Genomic DNA, 23259 nt, shown 5'->3' on the forward strand with positions numbered 1-23259 from the left:
CTTCAGGACCTCAACACAAAGGCCAGAGATCACTTTATCATAACAAATAAAAGGTATTTTTACCCTTGTCAACTCTACCACTCCTTAAGAACATAAAGAATATGAGTTGATCTTTCTTGTTGAATTTGAAAATTTCCCTCCCCCAATTGCAAGTGTTCCCTTCCCCTTTTGTCTCACACCATCCTTCAAGTTCCTGTCATACACTCAGAGATGAACAGAGCCCTTTGTGATGGTGAATTGTCCTTTTCAACTTGACGGAACTGAAACAAGTGCCCAGGAAATTCATGAAGTACACACACCTCTGTGTCTGTGAGGGCGTTTCCAGAGAAGATTACATCATGAGGGGTCTGACCTCATGAACAGACCAGTCCCTTGATGTAGGTGTAGGACAGGTTGGGCATGGTTCTGTAATATAATGGATGTATAGGAAAGTTGTGAAAAGTAGGAGGCAGGGTATAGTTGAAGACATAGTCACAGATAGGGTGTATTTGAAAAGCTGTGTCCTGCCCTGGTTACTCTTCATTTCTCATGTCTCTGCTTACTGACCACCATGAAGTGAGCTACTCTTCTCTATCATGCCTTCCCACTATGGTGAACTAAGCCCTTTATAACCATAGCAAACTAAACCTTCCCTCCCTTAGGTTGTTCTTGTGTGGAGCATACAAATGCAACAATGATGAAAATACCTTGGAAATCTTTCATTCCTTCTCTTTTATCTCAGCAGCCCCCCAGAGAAGCCACACAGAACATGGGCACCAAATTGTCCCCCAGGACTCCCCACCCAGACCCTTCCTTTCTCCCTGGGCAGAGAGCTGGGAGCTTCTCACATGACGCTCTCATTACCTCCCCGACCCCTTGATGCCCCCTTTTCTTGTGCCATGAGTGACTTGTAGGGCTTCCCCAGGCTGGGAAGGGTCAGCTCAGCCTCCTGCAGCTCCAGCTCCCGTTGGGACAAATGCTCAATGACAGCCGCTCCAATTGAGTCTCCCAGTACATTGGTCATCGTACGAAGCCGGTCACTGGTGGAGGATAGATAGATTAATGGGGGAACTGAACATTCTTTTGAGAACCAAGGGCAGACTAGGAGGGCTTCCAGACTAATTCACAACCACATAATCTTGAACGGGCCCTGCTCTTCCTCAGTTTTCCTTCCTAACAACATCATCCCTGAAATTCTCAGATCTACTCTTTGATTTGGGACTCTTGTTTGTAAACATACTAATCAGGAGAAGAATACATAAGGGAGTCTAATGCAGACAGTTAGACATTAGGATCTGATGTAGACTATTAGATGTTGGGGTCTGATGCAGACAGTTAGACGTAAGCATCTAGTACAGACTGTTAGACATGAGCATCTGATGCAGACCATTAGGCATAAGTGTCTGTTGCAGACTTTTAGACATGAATGTCTGATCTAGACTGTTTGGCATGAGTCTATATAGGTGGATGGCAGGTTGGAGACTGTTCAAATGAAACTTTAGTCCTTCTGTACAAATGGGACTTGGTCTCGCTCACAGCTCCCACGTTTGGGTGGAAATCAAAAGATATATATATCTTTGCATGATTCTATATGAAATAGGATGGAGGAGTGAGTTGGCTGATGGACAGAGACTTCCTTTATGGAATCCTCACTTCACATCCCAAAGTTGAAAAATCTATGGGCTTGGAGTCCAGGTCCATCACTAGCAGAGCATCCCAATGCCTCCCTAGTTCCCTAACATACTACAACTCTGTCCTTGCAAAATCCTTAAAAGGTTATGAGAAGAAATAGATACAGGGTCAAAGTCAAAGCACACTTACAGGAACCAATCCACAGCTATGATCAGCGTGATATCCTCTGTGGGCAGGCCGACGGATGTGAGCACAATCACCATAGTGACCAGTCCTGCCTGGGGGATGCCAGCTGCTCCTACACTGGCAGCTGTGGCTGTGATGCTACAAATGGGAAGAATTGGGGATTCGGGCAGAAAGACAGAACAGAAGATTTGAGGATCAGGCAGGAAAGGGCAACTTAAGTTAAATTCCAGAGTCAACACAGAAAGAAAAATACTGCATAGCCTTGCTTTGGCTGTGAAAATAAATTTAAAAAGTTGAAGTCACAGACACAAAAATCAGAAACCATGAGGCAGGGAATATGGGATGAGAGATGGGAAATGTCTGTCAAAATGTACAAGCTGTCTAGATATCAAAAGACTGGGTTCTGGGAATCTACAGTTGTGAAGGGTGTGTTTATATTTTAATTTTTCAAAAAGAATAGACCTGATGTCTCCTCTCGCCATCAACAAAGAGAAAAAAAAAGGGGAGGGAAAGAAGGAGGGGAGAACAGAAGGACAGACAGGGAGAGAAGGGGAGGAAGCAATATGGCTGGGGGGAACTGAACCCAGGTCCTCTGCAAGAGCAGCAAGTGCTCTTCACCACTGAGCTGTCTCTCCAGCCCACAAGAAGTCATTTATTTCTCAGATAATCTTTTTTTAAAAATTAAAGAGGGCCCAGCGTTAGTGGTGCACACCTTTGATCCCAGCACTCGGGAGACTGAGGCAGGCGGATCTCTGTGAGTTGGAGGCCAGTCTGGTCTACAGAGCAAGTTCCAAGACAGGCTCAAAAACAAAAAACAAAAAAAAATTAAAGAGAGAAGGGTCTATTTCAGTGGTAGAGCACCTGTCTAGCATGTACAAAGTCTTGTTTCCACTTCTAGTCCCACAAGTTGACATGAAATTGAAAGCAGGAGCCAATGGGTCACAGATGGCCTGTGTTAAAAACTCCACCATCAACTCCAGTCACCCAGAAAGATGTAATATGTATTGCAAAGCCCACTAGGCTTCCCAGAAAAGGCAGTAGTGTCGTCCAGATGCCAGCTCTTCCTCCAGTAGTTTAAGGAACCCTTTTCTAGTTTCTATAGCCATACACATAGAACAATGGGAGATGATTATCCCAAAGAGCAGCTCTGTCAGAATGGTAGTTGAGCAAATACTCAGACTGGTATCAAAGGATGGGCTTTCCAGACAGAAGACTCCATTCATGAGCTTTATACCTTGCACATGAACTCAGAGCCTCTCCTGCCTCATCAGGGGAATGGCAAATACATACCTATCTTCTCATTGTAAGCAGGGAAGAGCCAAGAACAGTGCCTGTGTGTGTGTGTGTGTGTGTGTGTGTGTGTGTGTGTGTGTGTGTGTGTGTGTATGGGTATGCACTTGTGCCAAAAAAATTTTTTTTCAGGAGAAAGGGTTGTATTTCTGCTCACACTTCCAGATTATAGTTCATCGTTGTAGAGAAGTCAAGGCAGGAACTTGAAGCAGTAAGCCACAACACATCCACAGTCGAGAGCACAGAAAAAAGTGTGCATGCCTACAGGTCAAGTCTTTCTGTAATTTTAAACTCAGGACCCATTTGGAGGAAACAAATACTGTCAACTTTTAGCCTAAGCCTCCCCAAATTAATTAAAACAATCAAGTTGATCTCCCACAGACATGCCCAAAGGGCAACCTGATCTATATAAACCCTGACTGATTCTCTGGTCAGGTGATTCCAGATTCTGCCAAGTAGACAATGAAAACCATCAACATCACTAGCCTAGAAAAAGACTCCAACCAAAAATGAAGAATAGGGACCTGAGATGGTTCAATGGGAAAAGATGATGGGCTGCCAAGCCTGACAGCCTGAGTTCAATCACCAGGACCCACATAGTGGAAGAGGAAAACGATCCTGTGAGTGGGCCTCTTACTCCCACATGTACATTGTGGTACATGCACACACACACACACACACAAACAAACACTTAATAATAATTAATAATTAATGTAAATTTTAATTTCTTTAAAATCAAGCAGCTGGAGAGATGGTTCAGCAGTTAGCAGCACCTACTGATCTTGCAGAAGACCCAAGTTCTATCCTAGAATCCAGGTCAGGCAGCTGTCTGTCGCTCCAGTTCCTCGGAACTTGAAGCCTTCTTCTCACCTTGGAAAGCACCTTCACGCTTGTGGCAAACACAGACTCAGAAGGCACACATACATATACACAAACTAGAATCAATGCTAAGTGTAGTTTCTACTGAACATGTATCACACTCACGCCCTTACTAGGCATGGCAGCACATGCCTACAATCCCAGCTCCTCAGCTAGGCCAGCCAGCTCAGAAAGAGGGGGCGGAAGGAGGGAAAGAAAGATCATAAGTCAAACCATCTTAAGTCAGGATGTGTCTACTGTAGAAATTTCCAATGAAGAAAATACTTTCCTTCACAGTTTACATCTTCTTTCTTGTATGATATGAAGACAATAAGCAATATGGATGAGAAAAATCACGCAAGGATACAAATGCTGTTGAGCATCCTACATCCTTTATCCAAAATACTGGCAACCATAAATATTTCACAGGTTGCTTTTTTTCAGATTCTGGATATTTGCAAATACATAATTATATATCTTAAGAAGGAATAAGATGCAAAACTATAAACCGGAAATTTGTCTATAGGCCTTGTACAAACAGCCTATCCTATACAGCTGATGATGTCATCATCTCACCTGATTGTGGTGATCTGGCCCAGGTTGAGCTCATAGTTGTTGACTTGAGCAATAAAGATGGCTGCCAAGGCCTCATAGAGTGCAGTGCCATCCATGTTGACAGTAGCTCCCACAGGCAGCACGAACCTGGTGATGCGCCGATCCACACCCAGGCCCTCCTCCAGGCAGCGGAAAGTGATAGGCAGAGTTGCAGAGCTGGGGGAAGAGAGCACTGGAGGCTGAGAATAGGGAAGTGAAGGATGGGGCAGGGGCAGTGGCAGCAATGGGCCAAAGAAGAGCTTCCCTCTAGCACATGGAGACCAGATTGGAATTTGAGCAAGGAGTAGAAAGTTGTGTATGGGGTAGTGGGACTCATGATGCAGAGAGAACTCAGTGGTAGGGGTCCCCCAAATCTTGTCTCTTGACCCATCCACACCAAGAGTTTATGACACCAGTTCAACCCAAGTGGCTAACCTCCCCACCAAAGCCTAAATTGATGGTTAACTTTAACTGTCAACTTCGACCAGGTATTACCTTCAAAGAGAGTATTGATGATAGCTTACCATATTTGATCATCCTTTGAGAATTATTTTTTTTTCAAGACAGGGTTTCTCTGTGTAGCCTTGACTGTCCTGGAACTCACTCTATAAACCAGGCTGGCCTCCAACTCACAGAGATCTGCCTGCCTCTGCCTCCCAAGTACTTGGATTAAATGCATGCACCACCTCCAGGCTCTGGGAATTAACTTTGGGGGATTGCCTTAACTAATTGATAGCCCACTGTGGATGGTACTATTCCCTAGGCAGGAGGTCCTGAACTATTTAAGAGTGGAAAAATCAAGTTAAGCATAAACAAGCAAGCATGTATTTATCCTCTGTGCCTGGGTGTGATGTGACTAGCTGCCACAAGTTACTATTTGGATTTCCCCACAGTGATAGGCTGTAACCTGGAATTACAAGCCAAATAAATCCCCTCAAACTGCCCTTTACCTGGGTATTTTACCATAGCAACAGAAATGAAACTAGAACAGTAAAGACTGAGTGCTTATCTGCACAAGGAGCAACCCAATCCTTCTACAGGAGCCCAAGGTCTCTTCCCAGCCACTTCACAGAGTGTACTTTCAATTCAGTGGCAACTTCAATAGGAGTAGGCATCTCATTTGGGATCACTTTGTCTGCAAGAACTGGCCCCTGTGTGGTCAGCTTTATGCCATGAGACTTAGAGCTTGGATTCACAGTCTTTGACCTTGGAAATAGACATTACCTACTACAAAGCACCCTCTCTACTTCAACATTTCCCAAGCATCAAGCATCAGAAATAGCACTGGGGTGGGGAGGGGGAGCTGAATAGCTCTACTATGATCAGATTAGTTTAATTCTGGGTGCAGTAATGTCAATCCTATTTAACCACAGATCAAAAATCAAAAGGCACATTCTCCAATCACCATGACATCAATATAAATATATTCTCCTGTTTGGCTCTTGGAATACTTTCTCAAGCTGTTTTGAATTTGGATGATGAGATATCAGAGGGATCACTTTATTAATCACCTAAAAAGAACAAATAGGAAAAGAAAGCCTAAGAAGCCAAGATTCTCTACTGTGGTACTATCCTAAACCCAGAATTGGCATCTGGCGCTCCTCCTTATAAATTGGAGAAACAAAAGAGGAGGTTAGGAGAGTCATCCCAGGACAAAAGCTATATTCCCAAGTATAGGTCACCTGCAGAGAGCTTTATAGTCGCCCAATACTATTGTACAACCAGAATGGGTGTTTCGGGAGGTGGAGAGGAGGGTACCTAAAGGAACCCATTATAGATGAAGAATGGACCCACGGAGAGCTCAGGGAAAGGCCATACCTGGAAGAGGTACCCATGGCTGTGATGAGGGCCTGTAGCATGCCCCCAATGAACGGAAAGGGGTTCCGATGGGTGACGAGGAAGTAGATGAGAGGCAACACACCACCAGCATGGAGGAATAAGCCAACGATGACAGTCAGAGTATACATGCCCAGCTGACCTCCAAGGACAGCCATGTCTTCCATTTCCAGAATCTTCCCAGAAATCAGGAACAGGATGCCCACTGGTGCATACCTGGGCAAGGCACACATTTATTAGGGTGGTCTTCCTTACAGGTCTGGAGCTGGCATCCCCAAAGCTTTGCCCAGTTGCTACCATGCAGCCTCAACTCCACCTCAACCCTTCCCAAGCATCAAAGCTAGCACTGAGACATAGGGAAAATGGCCCTATAGTTATGAGTACTTGATGTTCAATGATGAAAACCTGATTTTGGATACCACCATCCACATTGGACAGCTCAAAAACACCTCTAACTCCAGCTCCAAGGGATCTGGAACCACTTTCTGATCTCTGTGGGCATCCATAGACACATCTGCACATCCACACACATAAATGAAATAAAATGGTTTTTAAATAACACTAGTGCTAGGGTTTGCTTCCAAAACATTGCACCCAAAGGCTCACATGTTGAAGGCTTGGTCCTTAGTGGTCAGTGTTCTGAGGTAGGGCCTGTGGAAATGAACTGTTCATGAGAGTTTCAACCTCTCCTATGAGTTATCCCTTGATGGATTCATAGCTGAATGAGCTATTGGGAGTAAAGTGTAGGTAGGGCCTCCTTAAAGAAAGTAAGTCACTAGGGGGTGTACCCTTGAAGGATATGCCTTCTCCCCAGTCCCTTGGTCTCTCTCTATCTTTTCCTAGATGCAGTGAAGTTGGCATTTTCATTGTCTGTATCCATTCACCATCATGGCCCAGAAGCAATGGAGCCAACCAACCATGCTGAAACCTGCTAAGCTGTGAGACAAAAATAATCCTCTCCTCCTTTAAGTTGGTTTTCCTGGAATCTTGTCATAGCAACAGAAAGCTAACAAATACAATCGGATTCTTCAAATGTTTCCACCTCCCATTGGTCACCCCACAGGTCATCTGATCATCAGGAAAGTTCCTATAACACCACAGCATGCAGCTTCTGGGATCTTTATCCCATTCCCTCATTCAAGCCCCTTCCAACTCAACTCCAGATGTCCAGATGACTATTCCCTTCAGAATCCTATCCTTAGGCACTGCAAAGTGTGGCCATTTGAGTGAAAATGGCCCCCAGAAGCTCATGAGGAGTGGTCCTATTAGGAAATGTGGCCTTGTTGGAGTAGGTGTGGTCTTATTAGAGGAAGTGTGTCACTGGATGGCTTTGAGGTTTCATATGCTCAATCCAGTCCCAGTGTGTCTCTCTCTTCCTGCTGCCTGCCAGTCCAGATGTAGAACTCTCACCTCCTTTTCCACCACACTTCCTGCCATGATGATAATGAACTAAACCACTGAACTGTAAGCCATTCCTAATGAAATGTTTTCCTTTATAAGAGTTGCCATGGTCATGGTGTCTCTTCACAGCAACCTAACCCTAACCCTAGCTAAGACATCCCCTACCTCTGGCCTTCTAAACTTCCATAAATTGTTCTGAGTTAATTACTTTGATCTGTCAGCTTGACACAACCTAAAATCACCTGAGAAGAAAGGTTCAGTGAGGAATTATCTAGATCACATTGGGCTGTGGGCATGTCCTTGGGGACTGCTTTAAATGCCCTTAATTATGGGCAGCACCATTTAGTGGGCTTAACCCTGGACTGTATAGCAATAAAGGGAGCTAGCTGAGACTAAGCAAGCAAGCAAGCAATCAAGGATTCATGTGTTGATTTTCTCTACTCTAGACTGTGATGTGATGTTTTAAATTCCTGCCCTGTCTTCTCCACAGTAATTGACTGTAACCTGGAAATGTGAGGCTATAAATAACCCCTTTGCTGCTTTATGTCAGAATTTTATCACAGCAACCAAAATGAAGCTAGAATACTCATTGTCCAAACACTCAGGGTTTCTCAGGCTTTGCCTGTTCTCTTCTTTGTTTTTGTTATCCCCCTCCTCTTCATGTCCAGTTAGGTTCTTCCTCACCTTTCAAGCACAGCTGTATGTCTCACCCCTCCCTCCTCTTCCAGCCAGCATCCACTGCATAGGCACCCATTCCCCACTGCTGAAGCTTTACCACAGCACCTACTGCTTTGTGTTACACATATGTGGTCTACATCTGTCTCCTCCTAGATTTTACAAACTTCTTCAAGATAAAGTAAGAATTTAGCACATCAAGCCTGGGGAAACATCTGCTGGATGAATGATCTAGTAAAAGAGTGAAAGGATTTTGAAAAAAATGTGTGTGAAAAGGGGACACAGGTCTGGGGAGATGGCTCAGTGGTTAAAACACTTATCGTGTAAACATGAGGTCCAGGGTTTGAATCCTCCAAAGCCCATGTGATGCTGAGCAGGCAACTGCGGCAAGCCTGTACTTGCAGCCTCAAAAGGAGAAGTCACAGGACCCCTCAGAGCAATTCGGTTAGCAAGATGAGCCATTTCCCTGAGCTCTGAGTTTGACTGAGAGATCCTTCCTTAATGAATAAGGTGGGAAAGCTATGGAAAAGTATTGCCAATGTCCCCCTTGGGCCACCACAGAGTACTCACCCCCACTCATGCAAAAATAACATACATACACATGCACATCACACCATACCCAAATGTAGAAAGGAAAATAAGAAAACAGGGCCTAAGTATGTATACAAATGAACAAATAAATGGAATATCTGAGGGAGTAAATGAGAGAATGACAAATGTGTAAAAATAAATAGGTTTGGGAATGAATCCAAGTATCTTGGTTTAAATGAGTAAACAAATAAATGCATTCAATGTCTTCACTAATAGGGTTAATACACAGTTCAGTGCCACAGCAATTGCCTAGCTTACTCAAGGCCCTAGGTTCCATCCTGAGCACCATGCAAAAAAGATTGTTATTTAGGAATAAGCGATTTAACTGATAAATACAAGAACAGATTAACAAAATGTTAGGATAAAGCGCATGGTGAACCTTGGCGGATTCCATAGCAGGACAGGGTGACCTAGGTGGGTGGGGGGAAAGGAACAACTTCCAAAACATGAAAGGCAGACAGAGCTTAAGTGAGAAATTTTATTAGAAAGGGAAGGAGGTAGGGAGAAAAGAGAAAAGAGGTAAAGAGCCACAGAGACAGATTGAGTACAGAAGAGAAAAGGGAGACAGGAAAAGTCCTGGCTGCCCCGGGAGAGCAGTGGAAAAGAGAGAGAGTAAGGAGGAAAGAGAATGGGAAAAGAGAGAGCAAGCAGGTGGGTCTTTCTTTTAAAGGGGTCCTTTGCACCTGGGCTGACCAGGGTACTGCCTGAGTGCATTCTGCCAGGTGATGGGCAGACCAGCATAATGCCTGATTCCTGACACAGAAGATAAGCCAATGCTAAAATGTTGAGAATAAGTGAATGAATAAAAGAAACCGATGAGGGATGAATGAATAAATAGTCACTTAAAATCATTGCAGGAAAGAATGAGGAAGTGAATTAACGAATTGACAATGAATTAACCAATGCAGAAATGTGGTGGCACATGCCTGTACTCTCACTAATCAGGAAGCTGATACAAAAGGCTAACACGTTCCAGACAATCCTGGAGTACATAGGAAGACCTGTCTCAAAAACCATGCAATGAACTCATAGCTACTATGGTTGCCTGCACAAGATTGACACAAGATCAAGCCAATCAGCATTCCAAAATGGAGTGAGGCAGGACTCACAAGCTTTACCCCTAGCTGAGAAACTATTTTGACAGTTAATGGCTGCTGAGAAAGGGAGAGTCAATTTTCTTCATGGATGTGACATCTTGTAATTGCCCACGCTCGGTGGATGTGCTCTCATCCATGTTCATGCAGACAGCTCTAACTGGAGTCAATGGAAAATATATACAAACGGGTGCATACGAGGATATAAAGTTGGGAAGGGGACATGAGAGTCTGAGAAAAGTTGGAGGGATAATGGGAATGTGGATATTACCAAAACACGTTGTATACATGTGTGAAATTCTCCAAAAACACATTTTATTACATAAAACATTCGGAGAAGTGGGTGACCCAATGTGTAAAAGCACATACATAGATGAATGAGTCAATGCACAAGTGAGTAGTGAGAAAATAGATTAATGAGGTGATGAAGAGCTGAATAAATCACTGCAGAGATGAGTTAATGACTAAATTAACTAATACACAGATGAATGAATCTGGCCAAATGTCTCCAACAGTCCCATCAGCCCCATGGCCCTCACTCCCAGGAACCATCACCAGCCACCCAGGCACAGGCACCCTCCAACCACTCACCAGATGATGATGCCCACCAGCCTCATTATAGCCTCATTGAGGCTGTCAAAGAAGTCCCTCAGGACACGCCCTTTGTGCTTCATGCCGCCAATGACTAGCCCAAAGGCCACAGAGAAGACCACGAGGCCCAAGGCATTGATGCCATTGGCTGAGCCAGGCACAGGCACGGTCTCCTCAAAACTTATCACCTCCTGCAGGGTGCCCAAGGCCCGGGTGACATTTTCCAGGATGCTGGTTTCATTCTCTGCTGAGTATGGGGGAGACATGGAGGCCCCCAGCTCTGACCCATTCTCTGTCCTTACAATCGTCCTGGTTACCACTCGTGTGCTGTACTGTGTCTTAAACTGGAATGGAGAGAAATTGGGACAGGATTCAGTATAGTGGTTAACTCCATTGTAAGAAAAAAAAAATCCCTAAGCATGCCCATGCTGCAAAAAAATAAAACCAGGAGCTAGGCATGTGAGGCCTTATGCTCCATTCTTGGTACCTGCACAAGCATTCATGCATACACGCATGCACATACATATACACACACACACATACATACACATGCATGTGTGCACACGCGCGCACGCACACACACACACACACACACACACACACACACACTACTTTATAGCCCAGCAAGCCCATGGTTGGATATATAACCAAGGAAATGAATTAAATAACTCAAAAAAATACAAGGTGGACCCCCAAAAATCCAAGTCTGTGGCAGAAAAGACAGCTCAAGGGGTAAAAGTGCTTTCAGCCAAGGCTGATAAACTTAGTTTGATCCCAGACCCCACATGGTAGGAGTGGAGAGCTGACTCTGCAATTTGTCCTAGGATCTCCACATGTGCACAATGGCATCACCCACATCTATTCATAACAACAAACATAAAATAAAATGTAATGAAACAACAATCCAAAACCCAAAATGCACCAAAATTGGAAACATTTTTAAGGTTTATTTATTGTGGTGTGTGTGTGTGTCTGCTTGTCTAAATGGCATGATTTGGCCATTTCATCATGTATATGTATTTCATATATATTTATATATATTGTGCTTATATATAAATATATACTACATAATAAATTATATGTGTATAAAATATATAAATATGCATTTTCACATATATTTTATGTATTGTTTAATACACATTTCGTATAAACATATGTGTATATATTTCTTTATATATATTTATTATTTTTTCTCATTTTACATATCAATCCCAGTTCCCTCTCCTTCCCTTTCTCTCTCCCTCCCTCCCATGCCCCCGACACTCCTCCTACCACATCCCCCCCCCACTCCACAGGGAGGGTGATGCCTTCCAGGAGGGAGCATCAAAATCTGTCATTTGGAGTAGGGACTAGGCCCTCCCTCCTGCCTCTAGGTTAAGGGAGTCACTCCATGGGGAATGTGCTCCCAAGGTCCTTTCGTGCACGAGGGATAAATCCTAGTTCCACTGTCAGAGGTCCCTTAGACTGCCCAGAACGTCTAACTGAGACCCATGTTCAGAGTGTCTGAGTCAGCCCAATGCTGGTTTCCCAGTCAGTCTGGGGATCCATGAGCTCCCCCTTGTTCAGGTCAGCTGTCTCTGTGGGTTTCTGTAGCCTGGTCTTGACCCGATTTTCTTATCACTCCTGCCTCTCTGCAACTGGATTCCAGGAGTTCGACTCAGTGTTTAGTTGTGGGTGTCTGCTTCTGTTTCCATCAGCTATTAGATGAAGGCTCTATGATGGCATATAAGTTAGTTATCAATCTCATTATTAGGGAAGAGCATTTAAGGTAGCCTTTCCATTGTTGCTCAGATTGTTAGTTGGGGTCATTCTTGTATGTCTCTGAACATTTCTCTAGAGTCAGTTTTCTCTTCAAACCTATAATGGCTCCCTATATTATGGTCTCTCTCTCTCTCTCTCTCTCTCTCTCTCTCTCTCTCTCTCTCTCTGTTCTTGTCTACATTCACTGCTCCGCACCCACTCCCAATCCCAATATGCTCAGGAGATCTTGTTCCCCTTTAAGATTTATTTATTGTGTGGTGTGTGTGTATCTCTGCGGGGTGTGTGTGTATCTCTGTGGGGTGTGTGTGTGTGTCTGCTTATCTAAATGGTATGATTTGGCCATTTCACCATGTATATGTATTTCACATATATTTTTATATATTGTGTTTATATATAAGTATATATTACTTATATATAACTTATATGCATATAAAAATATATAAATATGCATTTTCACATATATTTTATGTATTATTTAATATACATTTTATATAAACATATGTATGTATATATATTTCAATGCCCCATAAAAGCATAGTGTATCCTCCGGTTGTATAGCGGCTTCCTCTAAATTGAAAGATTCACTCCAGTAGGGAGTTACTTCAGGAAGTAAACAAACTTCACATGTATGAGAAATCTGAAGCTTACAAGATCTGTGAAGGCCCTTCCTTGCCTTTGTAAAAGCATCAGATAACTGTTAGTGGAGGAGACTGGCTTGCCAAGCTGCCAAAAAGAGATTCCCAGACCTGGTGAACTGTTTGCAAATTGCAAAGAGAGCTCCTCCAGAACACAGCTTTCAATAGCTGCCACTCGTGCTGGGATGGGCTGCTCACCCATATTCCAATTAGAAAGTCTACCAAAAACTCATTGGTTCACCAAATTGGTGCAATCATGACTTTGGTCTGTCATGGGTGACAGACCTGTGTGTTTTATCTCCCCCCACAAAAGTGTCACACAAAACTCCTCAGCATATCTGAATTCCATGCCCACAGACACAAATAACTGTGGACTGAAAATACCAGGAAAGTGGCTGGAGAGATAGCTCAGCCATTGAGAGTTCAATTCCCAGCAACCACATGGTGACTTTCAACTATAGTGGGATCTGATGCGCTCTTCTGGCATAAAGGTGTGCAGGCAGATAGAATACTAATATATAAAATAAATAAATGGAAAGAAGGAAGCAAGGAAGGAGGGAGGGAGAGAGGAAGGAAGGAAGGAAGGAAGGAAGGAAGGAAGGAAGGAAGGAAGGAAGGAAGGAAGGAAATTCCAGGAGAAAACCATTTGTGTAGTGAACACATACAGACCCTTATCTTGTCATTATTCTCTAAACCAGCAGTTCTCAACCTGTGGGTCATGACCATCAGAAGACACATATTTCCAATCATCTTAGGAACTGAGATACCACTCAGTAGCAAAATTACAGTAATAAGTAATGTTATGGTTGGTGGGGGAGATCACCACAACATGAAGAAGTGTTTTAAAGTGCAGCATCAGAAAGGTTGAGAACCGCTGCAGAAGAACATCTGTGTGCATGTCATCTATATGTGTTAGCTGTCCTACATCATCTGGAGATGACCTAGAGGTCATCTGCAAATTCCACCTATTGATTTTGTATACAATCTTTGTTAATGCCAAGGGATACTACTAGTTTTGAATCTCAATTTTAAATTTCTTAATAAAACATTGCTGGGCAGTGGTGGTGCTCATTTTTAATCCCAGCACTTGGAAGACAGAGGCAGACAGATCTCTGTGACTTCGAGACCAGCCTGGTCTACAAGAGCTAGTTCCAGGACAGCCTCCAAAGCCACAGAGAAACCCTGTCTCGAAAAACCAAGAAATAAAAATAAATAAAACATATGACTAAAGAAATAAGTAAATGGACCAACAAGATAGCTCACGGCAGGTAAGTGTCCACTGAACACATATATGATGACAATCTGAGTTAGATCCTCAGGACCCATGGTGGGAGGAGAGAACCAATCTCCAAAAGTTGTCATGTGAGCTCCACACCCACACCTAACATGCATCCACACACATGCACACACTCACAATAATAACAATAATAACAAGAAGAAGAAGGAGAATAAGGAGAAGGAGAAGAAGGAGGAGGAGGAGGAATTAGTCACTGGCATTGGCCTAATATAAACAAGTCCTGGGTTTCATCCTCTTCACGAAGAAGAAATGAGTGACTGAATGAGGGTGTTAAAAACCACAGCATGGAAGAATGGATATATAGTTTGCATCTTTATAACCAGCCTTCAATAAAGAGGTTGCTAAACACTCCCTACTGGCCAAATCCAGTCTATTACTTGCTTCTGTAAATACAATTTTACCGGAAAGTCCTCTTCATGTGTTGCCTGTGGCTGCTTTTCTACTACCAGCCCCAGGTGATGCTCAGGCAGATTTTAGGACACCTGCAGTCAAAAGTTCCAGAAGCCCTACCCCAGCTTCCCAGCCTCCAAGAGCCCCATACCCTGGCAACCCTTTGCATCACCACCACAGCATGGGAAGTCCTTCCCAGAGTTCTCCCCAGGGCCTCCACTCACTCTTTCAGGCCCTTCTTCCCACCCGTCTCCTTGGGAAGCAAGCTCCCTCCACCCTGCATCCCTCCTTGGTTAAACCATGTGCTTCCTCCTAACCTGTTTGAAGCAGGCCTCCACAAGGTTAGGCGGAAACATATTTCTGCACAAAAACATCAGAGAAGGGAAAGTGGTTAGACTTTAGGAGTGAGCCAAAGGTGAGTACTTCAGCAATAGCAATGACAATAGTGGCATCAGGCAACGTAGAAATGCATGGTGTGGGCCAAGTGCTGAGCAAAGTACCTGCCCTACATCATCTGACATAAACCCTACAATGACCCTAGAAGTAAATACTGTTACTCTCCCTAGCTTCCATACATGGTAACAAAGGCCAGAGGGCATCACCCAGACCCATAGAGTAGCTCAAAGGTGCAGATGTAACTTACTATGGATTGACTATAGTTAGGCCCCTCCAAAAGTCATGTTGGAATCTTATTGACATAAAGGTGATATTGGGAGGTAGAGCCTTGGTTTATAGATTAATAGGAAGTGGCCTTGGTTTTTATATGCTTGCTCTGGTTAACCATCACATGATCAATGCCATGTTAGATGCAGCTAGATTGTCCTCACCAGATGCTGGTACCAAGTTCTTGTACATCCTACATCCCTGAATAATGTGCTAAATAATAAACCTTTGTCTTTGGGGTTTTTGATTTTGTTTTCATTTTACAACTAACTCAGTTTCAAGTATACATTTTATTTGATTTTTAATACATTTATTAGGGGAGGTACAGTGCCATGGTGTACATGTAAAAGGCAGACAACTTGTAGGAGATGGTTCTTTCATTTCACCATGAGGGTCCCATCAGGTTGTCAAGCCTGGTGACAAGCGCCCTTGCCCACTAAATTATCTCACTGGCCCTAAATTTTATTACATTTATTCTGGTGGGGGTGTTTGTGTACATGTATGTGTATGTGTGTATATGTGCTTGTGTGCATGCTTGTGTGTGCATGTGTGTGTGCATGTGCATGTATGTGTGTGTGCATGTGTGTGCATGCCTGTGTACGTGCGTGTGCGTGTGTGTGTGTGTGTGTGTGTGTGCACATGTATGCCACAGCATGTATATGGAGGTAGGAAGACAATTTGCAGGATTCTCCTCTCTCCTTCCACCAGGTGGAACAGAGGATCAAACTCAGGTGGTCAGGCATGGCAGCAAGTACCTTTACCCACTGAGCCATCTCATTGGCCCTCAGCTATTGTATAAAACACCATAACAGTTCCTAAACTCTTCCAGCTCCAAGCCTGTACTATGGAGATAATATGTCCAGCTTTGACATTAATTCTGACAGACAAAGTCTTGTTGGACTAAGAATCATTTGCTGACCAAAAGAGGTTGGAAGCACCTAGCAAACAGCAGCTCCTATTACTCAGTCCTGAGACACTACAACTGTGTCCTCTCCAGCCTCAAAGTACAAAGATCATACCTAGATGTAGCTTTCTTGAGAAGATGCAGTCCAGAAAGTGAGTTCCACAATAGCAACCAATAGTTGCTTCCTTTTCCAAACTAGATCCACTTTTCCCTGTTGTCCCAACAAAATGAGAATGTCACCTGACTAGGTCCATGAAAGCATCAGCTGTTGGGACAGTCTCAATTCGGCCCTCACGGTGCAGTCCCTCCTTGGAGCCCTTCCCAGGATGGATGATGGTGACCATTAGGATCCCGATGAAAACCGCAATGACTGTGGTCACCATGTAGTACACAGCTGCCCGCATTCCCATCCGCCCTGTCGCCTTGTTGTCCAGGGATGCCATACCTAGAAGAGAGATAGTGCAGTCCCTGCAACAGCATCCACTCCTTGTTCCCTCCATCTGTTCCACCCATTCCATACTTCAGCTCAAAATCATTGCCCATCCCTTCACTGATGTCCACAGAAACCATGGGTTCACCTGCAAATGCTGACTGTTATCTACACAACAACTTCTATGCTATCACAAATAAATACATTATCAAGTAAAATATAATTTGATTATATTTTTAAGTGGATAAAGGGTGCTGGTGAGATAACTCAGTAGTTAAGAACACATACTGCTCTTACAGGGAACCCAAATTCCTTTAGCAGCACAAATATTCTGTGGTTCACAACCACTTATAACTCCAGCTCCAGGGTATCTGATGCCCCTTTCTGGCCTCCATGAGCACCTGCATTCATGTGCACATACCCACATAGACACATGATTAAATAATGACAAAATAAATATATAAAGTCTTGTTTCACTTTGGAATAAAGTTGTATAATGTACATGGTATACCCCATCATCTAGAGATGATTTGGAGTACACAAGAGGAGAGGTAGAGCTCATCTGAAAATACTACATCATTTTACAGAAAGGGCTTCAGCATCCTCTAGTATTGGTATCTATACAGATCTTGGAACCAGTCCCCTGGTGGTTCAACCAAGGGATGATTCAGCTTTTGGTTCTCAAGCTAAAAATGAATTTTTTAATGAAAATATTGTTCAAGAAATGAGTAACTGGGCCATCACCATGACTTGACTGAAAGCCAGTTCACTCACCACCATACACAGGATGGAGGGAGCACACACACACCAACACATACCACTCCATTTTTTAATTCCAAATAACTCGACCAATCACAGTGCCTCATCCTTTACTCCAAGTCAACCTTTCAACTCCCACCCAAACCTTATCCCTGTACCATAAATATCACAAATAATAAAGTCTTCATCCCATAGTGCTCCCCAATTCTCACCTCCCTCAAACCCACTCTTTCCTACATTCTTCCTAGATACTGTTCATGCTGTACCTACATGTCCGCTACCAGGCCAATACAACCATCCAGCTGTTATGAGTTTGGGATACTAACAACCTGCACTTTTTCCTTCTCCTAAAAAAGATTCCTAGCAAAATGGGAGCTTCCTCCTACAGTCAATGATTGGCTGATTCAGGGATTCAGACATGGACAGAGCCAGGGGTAAGGAACAACTCCATGACCTTGCTCACACTTCAGAGACCCCACCCAATTGGTTCACACTGAGACACCAGCCTTCTTCTGAACACACAACTTTGCTTTAGCTCCTTTCCCCACCCTGTACTTCCTCACAAGTTTTTCTCTCAGTGTCTCTTGTGTTCAGATCCACATGTCAGGCTTGGCTTCTGAGAAGCCCAAACTGAGAAACCAGTGCTTTAAGCTTTGATCATTATCTCTGCCCCTAAACTCAAGGGTTGTTATACACCACCTATGAGCTAAATCTGGTGTGCTAAATAAAGTTTTATTGAAACACAACTCTCATGAGTAGTTTCAATTGTTAACACAATCTAGAGCCACTGGAAGAGAGACTCCACAGGAGAGTGTCTAGATTAGGTGGACCTGTGGGCATGTCTGTGTGGGTTGTCCAGATTACACTATTGAAGGAGGAAGGCCCACCTATTGTGTGCAGCACAATAGGCAAAGGATTCTGGATTGTATATCTGTAGAAATGTTGTGTGGTAATATATTATTTATGATTTAATAAAGCCAAAGGAGATCAAAATGTGAAGCTAGCCACAGCCATAGAGCCAGGCAATGGTGATACACACCTTTATTCCAGCATCCATAATAATTAGCCATAGAAGCCAGGCAGTGGTAGCACACACCTCTAATCCCAGGACTCAGGAGACAGGCAAATGGATCTATCGATGTGAGTCTAAGGCCACCCTGGGCTACATGAGAGTGAATCAATCTAAATAGTAACAGAGCTCCCAGCACTAGGGAGGTGGAGACAGGAGAGATATGGCTGGGCAGAGAAAGGAATATAGGGTGGGAAGAGATAGGAGTTTAGGGCATTTGCTTTTGAGGATTCGTGGAGAGCATTGTCTCTGGGGATTCCTGGAGACAGGAATGCCATTTCAACTTGGTAGAGGTCAGAGCTTGCCTGCTTTGCTTTTTTTGACTTTCAGCTTGAACCCGGATATGTGTCTCTAGGTTTTTATTAATCATATTTCAATGTTGCTTGATATAAATAAGCATGTGTCCATTTATTTTCTCTCTGCTCTTGTGGGTGGGTTTTGACTAGCTTGCTTCACTTTCTTGAATGGTGGAATATAACCTGGAATGGGGAGCTAAAATAAACACTTTTTTCTCTAAGTTTCTTTTTGTCAAGTATTTTATTACAACAACATAAATGAAACTAGGACAACAGCCATGCCCATTTGTTGATATATTGCCTATGAGTGGGGTTCCACTCCGGCATCAGAACTGAACCATTGCAATGAAGATCGGATGGCCCATAAAGCCAAAAACATTGACTATCTCTAAGGGAAAGTGCTACATTCTCCATCCACAGCTCCTTCCCTTCCTTCATGCTCCATCCTGACACCTCCATCACCTCCTACATGTTCACCCACATCCCACCTCCTATTCACCTACCCCATATCTCAGCTACCTTCCCTGCCCTCCATGACCTTTCTTTACCTCTGGAAAACCCTGATCTCTGGAAGGGTGGTATTTTACCTTCAAGAAAAAGTACAAGAAAGTTATTGGGCTTCATGGATCATGTGGCAGCAGGACTGAAGCGCAACCTGGGCACAGTCTGGGTTGATGAGTTGGGAAAGGGCTCCCATGGTTGCAGTAGCCCTGGCTCTTCTCTCAAGTTTGGTCTCTGAATGAGTCCTAGAGATGCACAATGGCTTGGGCTCTCACCTGTGACAAGGCTGGAGACGATGAGGGGGAGCACCAGCATCTGTAGCATCCTCATGAGCAGCTCACCGGGAAAAGAGAAGTACTTGATCTGGCGGTAGGATAGCTGGTATGGGCGCAAGGCAAATGCCAGGCTGACCCCTGGAGCCAGAAAGGAAGGGTTCATGGAATGGACTATGGATCTCAACCCCAGGCAGGGTTCATCCATCCCAAAGAAAGTATAATAGGATGAGCAGTGAATATTCTATGAGTGTGTGCATTTGTGTGCATGGATACATTTGTGCATGGGTATGTGTGTGCACTTGTATATATATATATATATATATATATGGATGTGGATATTTGTGTATGCATGGCCATGTATAAAAGGTTGTATGCATGACTATGTATGGATATGTGCATAGGTACTTACATGGGCATGTGTGTGCTAGGTATAAGTGTGCATTTGCATATGTGTGTACATGGGTGTATTCCTGGGTATGTATGTGCATGAGTGCTTGTGTTTGAGTATATGTGTACATTTGTATGAGCATGGGCATATGTGTGCATAATGTGCATTTGTGTGAATGGGTATGTGTGTTTGCAGTTATGTGCACATGGATACTGTATGCATTTGTGTGTGCATAGGTATATTGTGCATTCATATGCACATATATGTGACAGTATACATTCAGTTGTGAGCATAAACATGTGGCTGAACATGTGGGCTCATAAAAGATATGTACATGCACTTCTTGGGTATGTCTGTAAGTGTGATTCTTGTGTCTATGTTATCACTTTCAAACATGGAAGTGCATATGCAATTATGCTTCTAAGCATGTAGAAGCCTAACACAGCTGGCCCTGGTATCCTTGGATACCACAGTCAAATTAATCAAGCAACATGGAAATTTTTAGGGGAAAATTTTTAGGTATCTGATGAAAGCAGAAATAGAGCTATTTGAGGAAAGGAAAGGGACCCACAGGGGTAACTAGGTAAGAAGAGGTGAAGGAAAAAGAATATGATCAGAGCACATTGGATATAGCTATGAAGATGCCATAATGAAATCCATTCTTTTATACAACATACACATAATTTTTTAAGTTGTGTCTGTTGCACATACAGAGATTTTTTTCTCTCTCTCTCTTATCACTATTCCCTAAACAATACAGTATAACAACTATTTACTTAGCAGGTACATTGCTTGGGTGTTACACAAAACCTAAAGAGCAAGATAGCCAGAGATCCTATAAAACACTATCCCCATTTTATCAAAGGGACTTGAGCATCCACAGATAACAGCAGCTTGTGAATAATCAAATCCCCGGATACCCAAATCAATGGACACTCAAGTTCCTTAAATAAAATGGGGTAGGGCACTGTTTGCCTGAACCAATCTCTCAAGGGTATAATGGATAGCTGCATATTTATGACTGTTTGCACAGTTTATGTGACTGCACCTCTAAAGTCTGTATATATGTAAGATATATTCATCCTTTCTGTGTAGTCATGTCTGCACAATGTACTTGTGTGTGCACACCGTGTTCATACAGCTGTGCTCACCTAAGTGCATGCCCTCTCTACCTTCGTCCTCTGAGGAGTTGGGGACATGTGAGATGAGTGCACCCGGAGGTGTGGGGGGGCAGTTAATAGAAGCAAGTCCCGCCTCCCAGAAGCAGAGCTCACCAATAATCACAGCACTGACTGTGAGCAAGATGAAGGCATTCCGACGCAGGAAGCGCCGCACGTGCTCTCGGGTCATGGTCTGCAGTCGCAGGCGCGTGCGCAGTGCTCTCTGCTGCAGACTGTCCTGCAGGCCCTGCAGACAGCCCACGCCACCCAGGCGTTGGCCGCTCTCTCTCAGGAACAGACTATTGCCGTGGCTGCTCATCGCGTCTCTGCGTGGGACAGAGGAGACCAGGTCTGGTGAGGGAGGAGTCCGGGAAAGGAGTGGTAGGGTGGAGGGGCGGGCACTGCAGCTCAGAAGTCAGGGGAGGGGCGATGTTGATCTGCCCCTGTGCTACCTTGCAGGGACGCCTGGGACCCCGCCCTGAATCGGATTCAATTTTTATCCTAGAAGCAAAAGGTTAAGACCCAAACACCAGAGAGGGTGGTTAGAGACAGGGCAGGAGAAAACACACACACACACACTCAGAATACTGCACGCCTTACACACACACACACACACACACACACACACACACACACACACACTCAGAATACTGCATGCCTTTAAGGTTTTCTGCCTCCAGCCTTCTCCTCACTGAGATCAACTCAAGCAACTGGGAGCTGCTGCAGCTCTCAAACCAAAGTGCCAGGCCTTTGCTCAATGCCCATTGCCTGAAGAGCTCTTGAAAGGGCACCTGTAAGCTAGTCCCCCTAACCACAGTAGTTGGGCGTTCAGCCTGAAGATGCTCATAGTTGACCCTTCACAAGGACAAAATCAAGTGCCTGGCAAACAGTGGGACCCAGCTAATGTGGCTGCTTTGTGTGCACGAACAGGAGAGCAATATGGTAAGGGAGGGATGGCTTGGAAAAGAAATGAGGACATTTCTAGTCCCAGCTTGATTCATGAACCTCTTTTGTAGCGAAACCTCAGACTTCATGTCCCTTTTTCACACTTGCACACATCTATTGCCTATGTACCCTTATTGAATTGCTTTTTTTAAGGTGTCCCACATGGAATGTTGTATTTTTCATAACTTAAATAAAATGCACGTAAATATAAAACCTGCCTATCTGCTTAACAGCCAAATGCTTGGAAGTTACAAAACAGCTTAGAAACTGTGGCTTTTAACCCAGCCTTTGAAAGCCCTGTAATATTGGTTACTCTTGAAGGGGGGGCAGTTTACAAGTTCAAGGCCAGCACCTGCAATTTAGTAGGACCCTGTCTCAAAATAAAAAGTTAAAACAAGAGTTAATGGGCAAGGGTAGGATATGGCTCAGTGACTAAGGGTGGGTATTGCTCCTGCAGAAGACCAGAGTTCCATTCCCAGTACCCACACCAGGTAGCTCAGAACTGCTGTACCCCTCCCAGCCTCACAGGTACATGTACAAGCTCTCTCTCTCTCTCTCTCTCTCTCTCTCTCTCTCTCTCTCTCTCTCTTTCTTCTTCTTCTTCTTCCTTCCCTTCTTCCCTTCTTCCCCCTCTCTCTTATATCTATCTATCTATCTATCTCAAATGAAAATAAAACTCTCTTTTAAAGAGAGCCAGACTACATAGCTCAGGGTAGGGTACTTGCCTGCCATGTTCAAAGACCTAGGTTCAGTACTGATTCCCTCGGCTTCCCGGGTAGCTGCAAGCATGCACCTCCACATGCAGTCTTGAGCTGTTTTGGCATTGTTTTGCTGCCACTACTCAAGTGGCTGTCTTTCTAAGATGACTGCCCTCTGTATCTGTCTCAGTTCTCCACTCACTTCCAAAAGTCAGGCCACCTGACTAGGATATCCATGCCCTGTATCCTGCAAGTCAAGGCCCTGTTTCTCAGTGGGAAGCCCTGGTCAGGACTGGACTCCTGAAGCCGCGGTGTTGGTATCACCGAACACTCACAGACACAGGACTGCAAACTGCGCAGA

General features: G+C 44.0%; 1 protein-coding gene across 2 annotated transcripts; it reads right to left on the reverse strand.

The window, feature by feature from the left end:
- Nucleotides 1–772: 772 nt before the first annotated feature.
- Slc1a6 (solute carrier family 1 member 6) lies at nucleotides 773–21732 on the reverse strand. Of its 2 annotated transcripts, XM_051177485.1 has the most exons (9): nucleotides 21370–21730; nucleotides 19708–19845; nucleotides 16618–16822; nucleotides 15128–15170; nucleotides 10728–11071; nucleotides 6358–6591; nucleotides 4522–4716; nucleotides 1801–1935; nucleotides 773–1019 (listed from the first exon to the last, which is right to left on the reverse strand). In XM_051177485.1, exons 1-9 carry the CDS (start codon nucleotides 21572–21574, stop codon nucleotides 824–826), a joined length of 1695 nt encoding a protein of 564 aa, XP_051033442.1. In that variant the 5' UTR covers nucleotides 21575–21730; the 3' UTR covers nucleotides 773–823. The 2 variants fall into 2 exon arrangements, with proteins under 2 accessions (XP_051033442.1, XP_051033443.1); XM_051177486.1 differs by lacking the exon at nucleotides 1801–1935 and having other exon boundaries at nucleotides 21370–21732.
- Nucleotides 21733–23259: the final 1527 nt, after the last annotated feature.

This window comes from Phodopus roborovskii, unplaced genomic scaffold, assembly GCF_943737965.1.
Source record: "Phodopus roborovskii unplaced genomic scaffold, PHOROB, whole genome shotgun sequence".
Lineage (NCBI taxonomy): Eukaryota > Metazoa > Chordata > Mammalia > Rodentia > Cricetidae > Phodopus > Phodopus roborovskii.

Excerpts from the sequence above, each read along its gene's own strand:
- Slc1a6 (XM_051177485.1), bottom strand. The coding sequence starts at position 21,574 with ATGAGCAGCCACGGCAATAGTCTGTTCCTGAGAGAGAGCGGCCAACGC. Across the intron at positions 19,846-21,369 it reads AGTCAGTGCTGTGATTATTG|GGGTCAGCCTGGCATTTGCC; the intron begins GTGAGCTCTGCT and ends TTCTGGCTCCAG. Across the intron at positions 6,592-10,727 it reads CTGGTGGGCATCATCATCTG|GTATGCACCAGTGGGCATCC; the intron begins GTGAGTGGTTGG and ends TGCCTTGCCCAG.